Here is an 18,028-nt window from a genome sequence, read left to right on the forward strand (position 1 = left end):
TTTTTTTTAACAAAAAACACCTTTAAATAAAACATGCTTAAAAGATTAGCACTTCTGCAATATTTTGTTTATTTAACTGTCTCTGATAGCTCACACCTGTTGCTCTGAATTATTGCATCAAAATCTGGAAACAGTGTCTGTGCTGTAGCAATCTTGAGAATGCTGTTCAGGAGTGTGTATATAAGTCGCTGAAATCTCAGGGTAATGCTTTGTACTTAAGACCCAGGGGAAAACATTGAATGGCTGGGCATTGAGAGCTTTTATTGATAAGCCGTTTCATGTGCTGGTCACTTTTGCTCTGTAGCTCTTGTACAATTGAGCAAGCCTGGTAAAACAAACTGTGATGCATAGGAAGAAAGAGAGAGAAGCAGACTTGTTTGTGGGCCTGATAGGAGCCTTCTGGAGGCCTGATTTAGCCCCCGGGCTGCACGTTTGACACCCCTGGTAGAGTATGGCTCAGAAATCGCAAGAAAATGCTTTCGAGCTTGAGAAAGGTGGCCCTACACTGCAGGGCTGGTTTTCTCATTGGTCATCACTTGCCCCCTTAACAAATGACATCTCTTCCAAAAACCATGGGGTCCCCCTCTGAAGTGTGGGGTTCACTTACTTAGATCATGGTTAGATCCACAAAAAACATGTATCTGGGAAGGCTGAAACCCAGCTCCTCCTGGCTCTCTTCACAAGTAGAAAGAAACTCTCAGTGTAGTCACAGTACTGCATATCATGATAACTGCTTGTATTTAATTCTGTAGAGCAGAGAGTCACAAGAGCTGCACAGCAAGTCAACTGGGAACAGTGAGGGAATCATTCTTTGCCAGTCTCTCCCTTAAAGTATGTTTGAGGAGAGGGGGGATGGGCAGAATGTAAAAACAGCTCTATGGCAAGGTGTGACCAGTGGCTCAGTTTGGTAGGAAGGAAGATCATATAAAAGAAATGCAGACTCAAGAGCAAGGAGTGTCTGACTGGTGGCTTGGCTTCTTGTATGGATGCTGATTGAAACTCTTTCTTCATTCCAGCAGCGGATGTAGAGGAGACAGCGAGGGAATTCCAGAGGTTCTCCTTGGATATAGTGAAGAATGAAGATGCCAAAGAAAGTTTTGGAGATGGACCTCAGAGGCAGGAGGAAAGCCATGCAGGTAAGAGGAAGGATAAGCCCATTCCTTCCCCAAAAGGGGGTCCTTTATAAAACCCCAGTCCATGAAGAAAGGTCAGTCGACAAATGAAGGAAAAAGGACTCAAGTGTCTCTGATGCAGGAAGCTTAATGTACTTTCAAAGTCTATAGGTATTCTTGTAGACTTCGGTGTACAACAGGAGGAGGTAGGCACTGAAATATTTGGAGTGTGGATAAAAAATCCAGTAGCACATCATACCTCCATGTGTAGATTCTAACAGGAGATCTCTCTCTTTATTCCAGCAGGAGATAATCAGAGGAATGAGGAGGATGAGGAACTGCATCATCACTTGCCAGATGTAGTCAAGAATGAAGGTGTGAGAGGAAACGTCAGGATTCCAAGCAGACCTCAGAGAGTTAGGTGCAGGATGATGAAAAGGGTTAAATCTATTCCTTGCCAAGGTGGGGATTTTCAAGAAGTAATTCACATGTTGAAGGAAACATACAAGTGCTTGGAGTGTGGAATGAAATTCTCAGATCCAACCCAATATAATATACATTTTTCAAAGCACAGTATAATGAAGGCATGTAAATGCTTTCGGTGTGGAAAGTACTTCAGATACAAATCACAACTCCTTGTGCACCAAAGGATCCACACAGAGGAGAAGCCCTTTGAATGCTCAGAGTGCGGGGAGAGATTCAGTCACCGTAGCACTCTTCAACAGCATCTAAGAACCCACACAGGGGAGAAGCCTTTTGAATGCTCAGAGTGTGGGAAGAGCTTCAGTCAGAGTAGCAATCTTAAAATTCATCTAAGAACGCACACAGGGGAGAAGCCTTTTCAATGCTCAGAGTGTGGAAGGAGATTCAGTCACAGTGGCAATCTGCAAAGTCATCTACAAACCCACACAGGTGAGAAGCCTTTTGAATGTTCTGAGTGTGGGAAGAGATTCAGTTGGATTGGCCATCTTCAACATCATCAAAGAACTCACACAGGAGAGAAGCCTTTTGAGTGCTCAGAGTGTGGGAAAAGATTTACTCACAGTGGCACTCTTCAAAAACATATAAGAACCCACATAGGAGAGAAACCTTTTGAATGCTCAGAGTGTGGGAAGAGATTCAGCCACAATGGCCATCTTCAGAGTCATCTAAGAACTCACACAGGGGAGAAGCCTTTTGAGTGCTCAAGGTGTGGGAAGAGATTCAGTCAGAGTAGCAGTCTTCAAAGTCATCTAAGAACCCACACAGGGGAGAAGCCTTTTGAATGCTCAGAGTGTGGAAAGAAATTCAGTCACAGTGGTCATCTTCAAAGTCATCGAAGAACCCATACAGGGGAGAAGCCTTTTGAATGCTCAAAGTGTGGGAAGAGATTCAGTGAGAGTAGCAGTCTTTATGGTCATCTACGAACCCACACAGGAGAGAAGCCTTTTGAATGCTCAGAGTGTGGGAAGAGATTTTGCCGCAGTGGCAGTCTTCAACAACATCAAAGAATTCACACAGGGGAGAAGCCTTTTGAATGCTCAGAGTGTGGAAAGAAATTCAGTGACAATAGCAGTCTTCAAAGACATCTAAGAACCCACACAGGGGAAAAGCCTTTTGAATGCGCAGAGTGTGGGAAAAGATTCAGCCGCAGTTGCTATCTTCAACAACATCAAAAAACCCACACAGAGGAGAAGCCTTTTGAATGCTCAGAGTGTGGAAAGAGATTCAGTCAGAACGGCAATCTTCAAAGTCATCTACAAACCCACACAGGGGAGAAACCTTTTGAATGCTCACACTGTGGGAAGAGATTCAGTCGGAGTGGCAATCTAATACAGCATCAAAGAACACTCAAAGGGGAGAAGCCTTTTGAATGCTCAGAGTGTGGGAAGAGATTCTGTCACAGTAGCAGTTTTCAAAGTCATCTAAGAACCCACACAAGGGAGAAGGCTTTTGAATGCTCAGAATGTGGGAAGAGATTCAGTGACAGTAGTAGTCTTCAATGTCATCTAAGGACCCACACAGGGGAAAAGCCTTTTGAGTGCTCAGAGTGTGGGAAGAGATTTAGCCGCAGTAGCCACCTTCATCAACATCAGAGAACCCACACAGGGGAGAAGCCTTTTGAATGCTCAGAGTGTGGGAAGAGATTCAGGGACAGTAGCAGTCTTCAAAAACATCTAAGAACCCATACAGGGGAGAAGCCCTTTCAATGTTCAGTGTGTGGGAAGAGATTCAGTTGGAGTGGAAATTTTCATAGTCATCTACGAACACACACAGGGGAGAAGCCTTTTGAATGCTCAGAGTGCGGGAAGAGATTCAATCACAGAAGCAGTCTTCAAAGTCATCTACGAATCCACACAGGGGAGAAGCCTTTTGAATGCTGAGTGTTTGGCAGGGCCGGATTAACAATTAGGCAAATGAGGCATTTGCCTATGGGCCCCCATGCCTTTAGGGGCCCTGGGCCAGCTTCTCCCCCCCCCCCAGTTTCCCCCCCCCGTAGCTAGTTTGCCTCTTTTTCCATCGGCCCCTTCCCCTCAGCTTACCTGCCTCGCCTTTTCCCCATCACTAACCCCCACTTCACCTGCCCCCTCCCTCGTTGCTTCTCTGATCGTCAGCTTCCCTCTTCACCTGACCCCTCCCCGTTGTTTCTGTTTTTGTCCGTTTGCCCCGCCTCCTCTCCATCTGCCATCCCCGCCCCATGGGAAACCCATCTCTGGTGTGAGAGAAAACTGCTTCCGTGCTCACCGGGTTTGCAAGGCACTTTTGGCGGGGAGGAAAGGGAAGCCATTGCAAAACTCCATCTGGGCTCTAGTTGAGTGGTGGGCTGTGAGCACAGGACACTTTCCCCCCAAGCAGAAATCCAGATTGCCTACAGCAAAAAAAAGTGAGAAAGCAAGCCAGGCAAGCCGGCTCTGTTAGGTTCGCCTGCCCTTCAGCAGCTCCTCAGCATCTAGCAGCGCCAGGCCAGCCAACTCTTTAACTCCTGGGGGGAGCTGGAGGCTGCTTTTGCTGCAGGCTCAGTCCCATAGCCAGAAATTTCTGAGTGGGGGGGCCCAGGGCATAAAAGTTTGGGTGGGGGGGCCATGGAGGCTTGGCTGCTTTTTCCAGCAGCCAGCTGCCCGGCCCCAGTTCACTCGCTCTCACGCTCTTGAGGGTGGGAAGAGCCTGGGGGGGAGCGTCAGCAGCAAAAATGGGGCCACGGGGAGAGTGGGGGAGGCAGGGAAGAGCCCGGGGAGAGTGGCACGGGGAAAAAAGGGGCCGCGGGGAGAGCGGAGGAGGCAGGGAAGAGCCCAGGGAGAGCAGCAGCAGAAATGGGGCCGCGGGGAAGGCAGGGAAGAGCCCGGGGAGAGCGGCAGTAGGGGAAATGGGGCCACAGGGAGAGTGGAGGAGGCAGGGGAGAGCGGCAGCGGAGAAAATGGGGCTGCGGGGAGAGTGGGAGAGGCAGGGAAGAGCCCGGAGAGAGTGGCAGCGGCAAAAATGGGGCTGCAGAGAGACCGGGGGAGGCAAAAAAGGGGTGGGAAGAGCCTGGGGAGAGCGGCGGTGCGAAAATGGGGGAATGCCTTTTTAGCACCGGTTCCTGCCGGCTGACACAGGAGCCCCGTGGTACAGAGTGTGTACTGCAGTCCTAAATTCTGCTCACGACCTGAGTTCAATCCCCGGTGGAAGCTGGGTTTTCAGGTAGCCGGCTCAAGGTTGACTCAGCCTTCCATCCTTCCGAGGTTGGTAAAATGAGTACCCAGCTTGCTGGGGGGAAAGTGTAGATGACTGGGGAAGGCAATGGGAAACCACCCCATAACAGAAAGTCTCAGTCTCCTCTGCATGTGAAAAACAAAGAATCACATATTGAGAAGGAAAATAGTTCTGCTGTATTAACCTCATTTCTGCAGGGAGAAGAATTTTGTGAGTATATTGAAGGGGTGATAGGCAGGGTCATAAACAAAAGACTTCTTCAGTACTGTCAAGCATACAGACTTCAAGATAACCAACGGATGATTTTGAAACAAAGTATTGGTTTATTGTAAATCCATTGTGCTCATGGTAAGACCATATTGAAAGTGATACGGTTTAACACAAGATAGCTGGCTTTAAGGGATACATCAAAGAGACACTAAAGAATGCAAGGAATTCTTGCATATACATGTGAAAAGCTACACTCACAGGCCCGGCTATCACAGGCCCGGGCAGTGACCCAGCAGGCCCGGCTATCTTTTGTGGTTCCAAACATCCTAGGTCTCAGGCTTAGGCCTGGGAATCGTCCCTGGGAGGTGTTGTCTTCAAAGCTGGTATTTCTACATTTGTTACAGTAGGTGCTAACTTGGGAATAGTTTACATAGCTTTGATATGCAACAGTACAGTAAGATAATAAACAATATAGCTTTCTACTGAGAATAAAATGTATGCTTGACATAGTTTTGCCAAGTCCAATTCAAGAAATATCTGTGGACTTTGGGGGTGGAGCCAGGAGACATTGGGGCGGAGCCAGGAACAAGGGTGTGACAAGCATAATTGAACTCCAAGGGAGTTCTGGCCATCACATTTAAAGGGACCGCACACCTTTTTTAAATGCCTTCCTTAGGAATTAATGAAGGATAGGGGCACCTTTTTTGGGGCTCATAGAATTGGACCCCATGGTCCAATCGTTTTGAAACTTGGGGGATACTTTGGGGAGGCTCACTAGATACTATACTGAAAATTTGGTGCCTCTACCTCAAAAAACAGCTCCCCCAGAGCCCCCGAAACCTCCAGATCAATTCCCCATTATACCCTATGAGAATCAATCTCCGCGTAGGGAATAACAAAGTGCTCAGCAGGCCCCACCCCCATTTCTGGCCACTCTGAAGCGAGGGATTGGCCTCTCTACTCACGAGTTGCTGCCAACTTCTTCAAAGTAACACAGACACACCATCGCAAGAGGAAGCTTTTCAATCAGCGACGGAAGCCTCCAGAGGTAGAAACGCACATGGTACTCTGGGGGCGGAGCTCCCCCCCGCCGCCAGCCAGACTCCACAAGGAGACGCCACCCGGCAGCCGGAGAGGACACAAGGTCTACGAGTCCCAGCATGCACCTCATGAAGGGTGGACTGGAGTGAATAGCAGGCTGGTGGTGGGCGGGTCTTTGTGACCCGGAGGAAGGGAGAAGCCTGAAGCCTGTGAGGGAGGCAGGCAGGGAAAGAGACATGGCGCCGTTCCCCCCCCCTCGCTTCCGGATTTTTGGAGAGCGGGGGAGGAGTCTGCTAATTCGGGGGTCCCCTGGGAGGGCGGGGGGGTTGGGAAGCCTAGCTTGACACTTTGCCCTCCCACTGGATCCAGGGAGAATGCAATGCCCTAAGGCCCTGCTGAACAACTTGTAGGACAGGGATCACAGTGTGGAAAGAAATGTGTTGTTGTTATGTTCTGAGACAACAAACTCAATATGTTTAATCTTCCTGAGCTTCATTTCCTGACTTGCTGTATTGAGACAACCTCAGTTCCAGGGTCAGAACCGGTTCCCTTGTCGATCTCAGCTCCAAGCCCTCTTGCTAAAGGCCAACCCAGTGACCCAGCAGACCTGGTGGCGGACTGAATCTAAAAATATTGGTTGCCAGGAGACATATGCCCCCCCAACTATAAGGCTTAAGGCTATCATTTAATTTTTGTAAGCAATATTTTTTTTAAAAAAAATACATAAGTGGAAAAATGTACAATTAAAACTTTTGCAAAATAAATATATATATTTTTAGTAATTAGTGTACATCTATTGTACATATTACTGGCAGTATACGGTAGATACTAAATGTAAATACAGATTCCATTTTCTCCAGGGGAACTGATCTCTGCTAGCTGGAGATCAGTTGTAAAAGCGGGCGATCCCCAGGTTCCACCTGGAGGCTGGCAACCCTAAATACAACATAAATTTTAGTTGCATTACAGTAATAATACTGGAACTTCTAATATATTTTCAAGCTACTAAAAGGTCATTAACATTTTTAACATATTGTCTAATGTTTAAGGGGGCCCACTTGTCTTCGGGCAAACTGACACAATGGCCAGTCCTCCACTGGTCCTACCATCTTACTGCACTCTCAGCAGCACTAACATCTGGTCCTTTTCAGGAAAGGTGCTGTTTCAGGCAGAGGCAAGGCTTGTGATTGCCATCTCCATAGGGAACCCAAAATCAGTCTGCAAGTGGTTTTTAGAGGCAAGCTTCTCAGTTCCCTGATAGCCTTTGGAACCCTTCAAAGAAGCCAATTTAAGTGCAAAACCATCTCTTGGGAAGCCAGTAATCTCAGATACAGTTCTGTGATTAGGTTTAACATTCTAACTACCTATTCCAAATCTCTATGTGTATATCAATTCCCTTCCCTGCCAGTGTATTTAAATAAAACAAAATTTGTTTAAGTCTCTACCTGTGCCTATCGTGCCATTTTCTGAGGGAAAATTTTGATGACTGAAGCAAACAGACAAGGCGATTGTTTTAGAGGGAAGATTATGAAAGCGGTTGCTTTGTCACACCTGCCATGAGATCTAACAGTAACAGCAGTGCCAAACTGCCTCAATCCAGCTGCCTATGAAGACCATCCTAGAGGGGAGGGGGGAATGCTGAATTTGGTACCCCCACCCTGCTGGCACTCTAGGCAACCACCTAGTTTGCCTAGTGGGGGAGACTGCCCTGGTGACCCACACAGTATCCGTCTCATGGCCAGGGCAGAAACCTGACTGGAATGGGTCCAGTGCCAGTGTGTCCTCCAGAAAGCCCTGAAGTTGTTCCATTGCCGCTCTTTCAATTACTTTACCCAGGAACACTAAGTTTTAAACTGGGCAGTAATGCAATGGATCCAATGATGATTTTTTCAAGAGCAGTGTGGCCGCTGCTTCCTTGAAGTCCTCCAGAAATTCCCATGTTCCCATGGACAGGTTGATAATTTCCTTCATAGGGTCCCATATCCTCATTGCTGGTCTTAACCAGCCAACAGAGACACGGGTCAAGCAAGTTCGTGGTCAGTCTAACAGCAGCCAGGACTCTGTCAACATCAGAAGAGGAGAGCAGGTTGAAAGAACTGAAAACAACTCAAAAACGGCCAAGGAGCCTCCAGTTCCGTCATGATCTTAGGCCTACTAAGGCCTATAGGTTCCAGAGAAGCCTGCCTAGGAATTACTATAGAAAGCCTACATCTCCCAGGATCCCTTCTGTCCTTCTGATTGGGTGGCAAGGTTTTGAAAGGAAACTAGCCCAGAGAGGGGTCGGACCTAGGAGGAGAACATAAAAGTGTTAACCGGTTTTGGGGCCACGGCCCTGAAACCCAGAACAATTTAACCAGGCAGAGACTTTTTGCTCAGAAATCCAAAGGTTTATTTATAAAAATCACATTTGCAAATGGAGAGAAAGATCTCAGGCTGAGCTGTCTCTCTGTGTGTCTTTCTTCGCTCAAGCTGTTGTTTTAAGCATTCCCGACGCAACCCCCCCCCCCCTTCTCTCTCTTCCTGTGACCAAAACAGGCCAGAGACGCAGGACTCACAATCTGACTCCTCCCGAGCGCAAAGCAGCAACCCCCCCCCCCCCTTTTCCCTTATATGAAAAGAATCACATCATCTCTCCTAAGTGAAAATTCCACACTAATTGGCTAACTCTAAGTTTCTCTTAAATTGGTGGGGCCCTCCTTTACAATCTGTCTACTAACTAGATAACGCTTCTCGTCCTGGCAAACTCTCCTCTGCATTCTGAACTTTTTACCTTTCGGTTCCCAAGGCAACTGTTTCTCCCCCTATGGCTCATGATGCAAGATGTTTTTCGTCCCCAGACCAGAGCCAAACTCCCTATAATATATACAGTGATTATGAGTAACATACACAATGGCCCTGCATCCAAGGCTTTCTTCTGAGTGAACAGGACTTTTGGCCTGAATTATGTTCAACAAAAGGGCCAAGCGCAGACAGGGTGTGTTCTCTCTGGGAAAGGCTGCAGGAATGAAGGCAGCAGGAGTGAGTTTGGTATTAGAGTGGCAACTGTTTAGCTAAATGCATCAGGGCTTCTGTTTATTTGCACCAACCATTACTGTTTTCATATTCACTACAGCACTAAATCTTTATCAACCACTTATTATTTTTATAGTACTACCAATGAACTTCATTTTGCTGTTCTACTGCCTGGTTTCTCACATCTCTTTGGTCACAGTTATGAGGTATTTACTAATAAGGAAAACAAGGATGGCTGGGTGCTCTGGGCCCTCCCATACAGACCCTTACCAGAGTGGTGGCAGCCAGTAGAAGGCCTTCCTGGGCCCCTGCTGTATCAAAACTGGCAGGTAAATCCCAGGGAAGATACTGGAGCAGATTTTAAAGGGATCAGTCTGCAAGAATCTAAAAGATAACTTAGTGATCTGGGGAAGTCTCCACGAATTTGTCCCCAACAGGTCCTACCAGCCCAACCTTATATCCTTCTTTAATCAAGTGACAAGCTTACCGGATCGAGGGGATGCTGTTGATGTTGCTTATCTGGATTTCAGTAAAGTTTTTGACAGGGTTCCCATGATGCTCTTATGGGTAAACTAGAGGACTGTGGGCTGGACTCTAGGATAGTTAGGTGGATACGGAACTGGTTGGAGAACCATATTCAAAGAGTAGTTGTCAGTGGCATTTCATCTGAATGGAAGGAGGTATCCAATGGGGTACCACAGGGCTTGGTTCTTTTCAATGTTTTTATCAATGATCTGGATGAGCGTGTGGAGGGGCTACTCATTAAATCCACAGATGACACCAAACTGGGAGGAGTAGTAAACACACCAGAAGATAGAGACGGAATTCAATGAGATCTGAACATGCTGGAAGAGTGGGCAGATGTGAAGAAGATGCAATTTTAAAAGGATAAGAGCTGAGTTCTATATCTGGGTAACAAAAATTAGCAACACACATATTGGATGGGGGATATACTTCTGGGTAGCAATGATTACAAATAAGTTTGGGGTACAGGTGGACTGTAAGTTAAATAGGAGCAGTTAGTGTGATGCAGCGACAAAAAAGGCTAATGCAATCTTGGGGTGTATCAACAAAAGCATAACATCCAAATCGCATGATGTCATAGTCTGCTGTACTGCAGCAGTTCTGGAGGCCTCATTTCAAAAAGGATGTGGACAGAATGGAGGGAGTGCAGAGGAAAGCAATGAGGATGATCAGGGCCAAGAGATGAATCCCTACAAGGAGAGGCTGAGGGGAATGTTCAGGTTGGAGAAGATGAGGTTGAGGGGACATGATCAGAACCAACAACTTCCCATATACGTAGCCTTCTCTGTTGTGGCCCCGACAATAAGGAATGGCCTGCTGGAAGAAGTCAGGAAGACTCCCACTCTCTTGGCTTTCTGCAAACTGCATAATCTTGGTAAAACAGATGGACATTTATGAAATAATTAAATAATTAGGACAGCACAAGGCAACACAGTCCCTGGGCCAGAGACCAGTTCTCAGGCAGTGGCCCTGGCTGAAGGTTTCCTCTTGAGTCAGGCAGAGGAGAAGAGGCAGGCACAGCAGGTGAGGGGCTTTTGGTCACTCTGTCCAAGCAATCACCTTACCCTAAGGTGTGAGAACTGCCATCAAGTTACTTCCAACCTTTGGCAACCCAACAAATGTCTTCTTATTAATAGTTATGCTCAAGTTTTGCAAACTAAAGGCCAGCATCTTGGCTCAGGCTGAGTCGGCTAAAGTTGAATCCGACGAAGACGAAGGTTCTCTATCTGAGCCGGGGTGGTCCAAGGGGAGGTGTCTAGCTGCCGGCTCTTGACGGGGTGCCATTGATACCGGCCCCTAAGGTCAAGAGCTTGGACGTGCTCCTTGAGTCCTCCCTTACAATGGAGGCCCAGGTAGCAGCCACTATTAGATCAGCCTTCTTTCATCTTCTGTGGGTGCGGTAGTTGGCTCCTTTTCTGGAGCACAATGACTTAGCAATGGTGATCCATGCTATGGTCACCTCAAAAATAGACCACTGTCATGCTCTCTACATGGGGCTACCCTTGACATTGACTCAGAAACTACAGCTAGTGCAGAACGCTGTGGCACAGCTATTAATGAGGCTCCCCCAATGGGAGCACATTCAGCCAGTGCTGAAAGAGCTGCACTGGCTACCTGTTGTGTTCCAAGTCCGTTTCAAGGTGTTGGTATTGACCTTTAAAGCTCTTTATCGTCAGGGACCTGTTTATCTGCGGGACCCTCTTTCCCCAGAGAGCACTGCATTCAGGGACAAAAAATCTGCTATCCACCCCTGGACCAAAGGAGGCCAGGTTGCATTTGACACGAGCCAGGGCCTTCTCGGTGGTAGCACCAGAGTTATGGAATGCTCTCTCGGAGACCATAAGGGCCCTGCGGGACCTTCCTACGTTCCGCAGGGCCTGTAAGACTGAATTGTTTCGACAGGCCTTCGAAGCTTAAACTAAGAGAGGGCTGCCACCTGACATCAGTTAGAGTATCCGGTGTCCAACCGTCTGAAAAGCAGAACCGCCAACATAGTAATGGTACAGCACTGTGGAATAGTTTAAATTTTAATTGTATTAATGTTTTATGGATTTTATTGACTTACTGTCTTTAAACAAATGTTGTGAGCCGCCCTGAGTCCACTTGCGAAGAGGGCGGGATAGAAATGTAATGTAAATAAATAAATAAATAAAACAGCCCTTACTTCACATCATTGAAGTCACACAGGTGGGGAACCATAAAAATGGTAAGAGTCCCAACCGAGTGCCTCTGATGCAGGAAGCTTACTGTACTTTCAAAGTGTATATTATTGTACCGTTCAGTGTACAGTAGGAGGAAGGCACTGAAATATTTGGAGCGTGGAAGAAAGTTCAGGAGCACATCAGACCTCCTTGTGTGGATTCTAACAAGATCTCTCTCTCTTTATTCCAGCAGGAGATGATCAGAGAAATGAGGAGGATGAGGAACTGGATCATCTATTGCCTGATGAAGTCAAGAAGGAAGATGTGAGAAGAAATGTCAGGATTCAAAGCAGACTAAAGAGGCAGAAAGTCGGTCACAGGGTGAAGAAGAGGGGAAAATCTGTTCCTTGCCAAGGGGGAGATTTTCAAGAAGAAATTCACATGTCAGGGAAAACATACAAGTGTTTGGAATGTGGAATGAACTTCTCAGATCAAACCCAGTATAATATACATGTTTCAAAGCACGGTATAATGAAGGCATGTAAATGCGTTCGGTGTGGAAAATACTTCAGATACAAATCACAACTCCTTGTACACCAAAGGATCCACACAGCAGAGAAACTGTTTGAATGCTCAGAGTGTGGAAAGAAATTCAGTTATAGTTTCCTTCTCAAACAGCATCAAAGAACCCACACAGGGGAGAAGCCTTTTGAATGCTCAGAGTGTGGGAAGAGATTCAATCACAGCCACAGTCTTCAAACTCATGTGAGAATCCACACAGGAGAGAAGCCTTTTGAATGCTCAGAGTGTGGGAAGAGCTTCCATCACAGACACAGTCTTCAAACTCATGTGAGAATCCACACAGGAGAGAAGCCTTTTGAATGCTCAGAGTGTGAGAAGAGATTTCATCACAGTAGCAGTCTTCATAGTCATCTAAGAACCCACACAGGAGAGAAGCCTTTTGAATGCTCAGAGTGTGAGAAGAGATTTCATCACAGTGGCAGTCTTCATAGTCATCTAAGAACCCACACAGGGGAGAAGCCTTTTGAATGCTTAGAGTGTGGGAAGAGATTCAGTCAGAGCAGCAATCTTCAAAGTCATCTACGATCCCACAAAGGGGAGAAGCCTTTTGAATGCTCACAATGTGGGAAGAGATTCAGCCGGAGTGGCAATCTTCAAAGTCATCTGCAAACCCACACAGGGGAGAAGCCTTTTGAATGCTCAGAGTGTGGGAAGAGATTCAGCCACAGTAGCAATCTTCAACAACATCAGAGAATCCACACAGAGGAGAAACCTTTTGAATGCTCCAAATGTGGGAAGAGATTTAGGAACAGTAGCAGTCTTTCAAAACATGTAAGAATCCACACAGGGAAGAAATCTTTTGAATGCTTGGAGTGTGGGAAGAGATTCAGTCAGAGTGGCTATCTTCAACAACATCAGAGAACCCACACAAGGGAGAAGCCTTTTGAATGTTCAGAATGTGGGAAGAGATTCAGGGAGAGTAGCAGTCTTATAAAACATCTAAGAACACACAGAGGAGAGAAGCCTTTTGAATGCTCAGAATGTGGGAAGAGATTTGGTTGGAGTGGCAGTCTTCAAAGTAATCTACGAACCCACACTAGGGAGAAACCATTTGAATGCTCAGAGTGTGGGAAGAGATTTAGTCACAGTAGCACTCTTCAACAACATCAGAGAACACACACAGGAGAGAAGCCTTTTGAATGCTCAGAATGTGGGAAGAGATTTGGTTGGAGTGGCAGTCTTCAAAGTCATCTACGAACCCACACTAGGGAGAAACTTTTTGAATGCTCAGAGTGTGGGAAGAGCTTCAGTCAGAGTAGCACTCTTCAAAGTCATCTACGAACCCACACAGAAGAGAAGCCTTTTGAATGCTCAGAGTGTAGGGAGAGATTCAGTCACAGTGGCTATCTTCAAAAACATCTTAAAATCCACAGAGGGGAGACTCCTTTGTATGTTCTGCGATTCACTGAGAGTGACAGTCTTCAAAAGCGTCTAAGAACCCATACAAGGGAGAAGAGCTTTGAACTCTCAGAATGTGTGAAGAAGACTGCAGATTTATACCCCATCCTTCTCTCTGAATCAGAGACTCAGAGTGGCTTACAATCTCCTATATCTTCTCCCCCCACACAACACACACCCTGTGAGGTGGGTGGGGCTAAGAGAGCTCCCCCAGAAGCTGCCTTTTCAAGGACAACCTCTGCGAGTGCTATAGCTAACCCAAGGCCATTCCAGCAGCTGTAAGTGGAGGAGTCGGGAATCAAACCCAGTTCTCCCAGATAAGAGTCTGCACTCTTAACCACTACACCAAACTGGCACTCACATTCAGTGAAAGTGGTAATCTTTAGTCAGCTGTGAACCCACACAGTTGGGAAAGCCTTTTGAATGCTCAGAGTGTGGAAACACGTTCTGTCAGAGTGCCCATCTTCAACAGCATCAAGGAATCCATAGAGAGTAAAGTTTCAGAATAGAAAGACATTCAATCATTGTGGTAACCTTCAACAACATCTAAGAGCCCACACAAGGAAAAAGTATGTAAGTTCTTAGCCTAGGGGTTTTGAACTAGGTTGTTACAATGATCTGATAGAAATGTCACTTTGTTCGGTCAGGCCATGTGTGCAATACAATGTAATGCCATGTACCAGAGATAGACTAGCCCCGGGGGTCAGATGTCTGCCCAAGGACTGGATCAGGCCCCCGGAGGGCTCCTTTCATGCCCATGAGCAACTCACTGTAATCTGCTTCCTTTTCTCGCTTCCTTCTGTATCAGAGCTTGCTTTTCCAGGCTTGCTTAATCGCACAGGAGCTATAGAGCAGAGCTTCTGCCACAGGAGGTGGTGGCGGCCACAAGCATAGCCAGCTTCAAGAGGGGTTTAGATAAAAATATGGAGCAGAGGTCCATCAGTGGCTATTAGCCACAGTGTGTGTGTGTGTGTGTGTGTGTGTATATATAAAAATTTGCCACTGTGTGACACAGAGTGTTGGACTGGTTGGGCCATTGGCCTGATCTAACATGGCTTCTCTTATGTTCTTCTCTTTTCTCCATTGGCTGACTAGCACATGAAGCAAATTATGTACAAAAGCTCACAATGCCCAGCCATTCCATGTTTTCCCTTCAGTCTTAGGCTCAAAGCATTGACCATGAAATTTCTGCAATGAATGTCAGTAAATCAAAGAGTAGGTTTGCAACTTATACACTCCTGAACCATGCCTGAACATCATACTCAAGATAGCTACAGCACAGACATTGTCTCCAGATTCTGATGCAGTCATTCAGAGCAACAGGTGTGAGCTCTCTGCATAAACAAAAATTGAATAAACAAAATATTTGAATAAACAAAATATTGCAAGAGTGCTAATCTTTTAAGCATATTTTACGTTTTAATAAAATCTTAGTGTTTGTCTGTGTCCTTCATAAAGTTTATATCTCTGCTACCTGGCTTTACATTTTATGACATACATGGCCTGGCCCGAAAAGGTCTCATATATGTCAAATCCAGCCCTCATAACAAATTATTTTGACACTTCTGTTATAGACTTTAGAAAAGACATGGACAAACCCATAACTGTAATATTAACAATATTATTTTTTGTATGATACAGAAACGAAGAATGAACAGCTTTATAATATTTCCTTTATTTATTTCCTTTATTCTTTGGTAACTGACCTCCCTTTCTCTGGATTATGCATCAAAAAATCTGGACTCAGTGTCTGTGCTGTAGCAATCTTGTGTGTGCTGGTTAAGTGTGTATCTGTAAACTGAGAATACACTTTTGATTGATGTAGATATATCCTGCAATAGAGCTCTTCACAGACATACGTTGTTCCAAACATATGCATAATTTTAGAAGCAAAAGTCTTAAGGTGGGGGTAATTTGGACCCAGAAAACTAATAAAGTTTATTAATGGCAACTTCGAAAAGCTTATCCTTCCATACAGCATCACACTGCTCCCCCACCTGTCTACGTTTGCTTGGTAGGTGAGGAGCAGTGTGAATGTCCCATTTCCCCAACTGTACTGATTCACAATGTATAATGCACCTTCAGAATGTCTCCCACCTTAGAGAAACTTTTCCTGTCCATCTCCCTCCCCCCAGTCCATGGCAGATGTAGTCCTCTTCCCACTCTGAAAATACATTTCCTCACTACACTCGATCAACTTTTTTCTCCACCACCCTGATAGCATTTTTGCTTGTGAAGCAGGGTTTCTTCCCCGTTTTGAGAGGTTCACCCAAAATTGTACGCATAGATTCTTTGTGTAGAATATAATCATACGCATATATTCTATGCCATAGAATATAAACTCTCCCAAGGATCTGGAGCCACTGCCCTCGTCAATAGCTGAATCGACCACTAAATCATGAATCCTCTACAAATTCATCAGCCAACTGTGAATGACCAGACCTCCTAAATCTGCCCTTTTCTCCCACCACCTTGGTGTGATTCATCCACACTCTCCTTCAATTTCTAGTCTGCAGCCATTCCTTTCCTTGCAGTTCATTCCCACCTGGAGACCTGACCTTCCACAAAGACACACATACTCCCTACGATGATTATGTTCTTGCATGGGGACTAAAAACTAGGAGACCCAGGTTCATAAATCCAACTGCCATAAAAGTTGCTGGATGACTTTGGACCAGTCACACAGCCTAATGTACCTTGCACAGGTGTTCCGAGGGGGAAAACAGATGAGTTAAATAATAGTTGAAGAAAAGCAAGGGAGAGATGCCAAGAATATAAAACTAGCACCTTCCTTTACCCTAACACGGGTGGCCAAACCTGCTTAACGTAAGAGCCATATAGAATAAACATCAGATGTTTGAGAGCCGCAAGACATGAATGTCAAATATTTGAGAGCTGGAAGGAGGGAAGGAAGGCAAATAGATGGGGGGAGGCAGAAGGGAGAGGGAGGTGGAAAGAAAGTAACTTTAAGTGCATTTGCCAAGCTGCTGGCTAGCATGGCTTGGAAAAGTTATTTAAAGACAGAAATGCCTTCTGCAAGCCAGCCAATGGGGTGGTGGGGGCTTCGAGAGCCACACAATATGTGTTAAAGAGCTACATGTGGCTCCCGAGCCACAGTTTGGCCACCCCCTGCCCTAATGTATATTTCTCCTCCCCACCTATTGCAAATGAGTTTGATGACTAGCCCCGTAGCCAGGATTTCAAATGTTGGGGGCCATTTAAAATTCTCAGAGGGAATTTTAGAGACCAGAGGGAGCTGTGCACTGCTGCTCTATCTGTCTGACCTTTGCCAGACTGTCCTTTTCAGCAGCAAGGCGCAAGCCTTACTTTCCAAAGGGCCATCTCTCCCCTCTGGTCTCTGAACAGGGAGGACCAACCTCTCGCAGTCTGCCCATTTGCTTCCCAGGCAGAGGTAGCAAGAAGGGAAGGCTGTGAGTCGGGCCCTGAGTAATTTTCCTTGCAGCAGCCAGCAAAAAAAGGCAGGAAGAGCCTGGGAACTGAGACTCAGCCTGGGAGCTTCAAAGAGGGCTTCAAAGAGCCTTTGAAACTCCCAGGCTGAAAGAATTTCTGTCTCAGCTTCAAAGAGCCTGGGAACTGAAAGAGACTCAGCCTTAGAGTTTCAAAGGGTAAGGACAGGTGGGAGGTGGAGGGGGAAAGAGCCCTGAGGGCCTGACCAAAGCCCTGGAGGGGCAGGTTCTGGCCTGCCGGCCAGATGTTTAACATCCCTGTTCTAGAGGGTTTCAGTGAATGTGCTCCCTCATGGGATTTGGAATTTCACCTGACACCAGATGGCAAGAGACTATAATTAAGCCATGGAGAAGCAATGCTGACTCCACTATTTCGCAGGATAGATGCCCTGACTATGCCAGGCCTCATTGCAAGGAACAGCTACATAGAAAATGCTCAAGTCTCTATCTTGGACTTGGAATCTTTAAGATGGTGCCATCGAACATCAGGTATTGATGTATCAGATAGAAGTTAGCTTTCTTGTTTTAACGCTACAAAGTTATAAGGATTGTATTATCTGGTGCTATCCTGATTCTTTAACTACGGAATAAACCTCCATTTGTTTTACCAAGGTCTGGTTTCTTGTATGCATATAGTCCTGAGGACCCATGACTCTTTAGTGCTGCCTGCTTGCCCAAGAGTTGGGGGCTCAGAGGGACTTAGGCTTGGATCCATGACAGGACCACTTTATTGAGTCCTGTATCTGATGGTCAGCCAGAGGAGTGACCATAGAGGGGGAGTAATATGTATGGTCCATTTTTTGTTGTTGTTGCCATCATCACAGCTGACTTATGGTGACCCTCTAGGGTTTTCAAAGCAAGAGAAGTTCAG

General features: G+C 46.2%; 2 protein-coding genes across 2 annotated transcripts; both read left to right on the forward strand.

The window, feature by feature from the left end:
• Positions 1-1,633: 1,633 nt before the first annotated feature.
• Positions 1,634-3,475, forward strand: LOC132567256 (gastrula zinc finger protein XlCGF57.1-like). The gene has a single exon (XM_060232944.1). It carries the CDS (start codon positions 1,637-1,639, stop codon positions 3,473-3,475), a length of 1,839 nt encoding a protein of 612 aa, XP_060088927.1. The 5' UTR covers positions 1,634-1,636.
• Positions 3,476-10,250: 6,775 nt separating this feature from the next.
• Positions 10,251-13,573, forward strand: LOC132567258 (gastrula zinc finger protein XlCGF57.1-like; the record flags this gene model as incomplete). Its single annotated transcript, XM_060232945.1, has 2 exons — positions 10,251-10,443; positions 12,516-13,573. Coding segments are annotated over exons 1-2 (1,251 nt in total), but the record flags the coding sequence as incomplete, so codon positions are not given.
• Positions 13,574-18,028: the final 4,455 nt, after the last annotated feature.

Source organism: Heteronotia binoei, chromosome 2 (assembly GCF_032191835.1).
Source record: "Heteronotia binoei isolate CCM8104 ecotype False Entrance Well chromosome 2, APGP_CSIRO_Hbin_v1, whole genome shotgun sequence".
Lineage (NCBI taxonomy): Eukaryota > Metazoa > Chordata > Lepidosauria > Squamata > Gekkonidae > Heteronotia > Heteronotia binoei.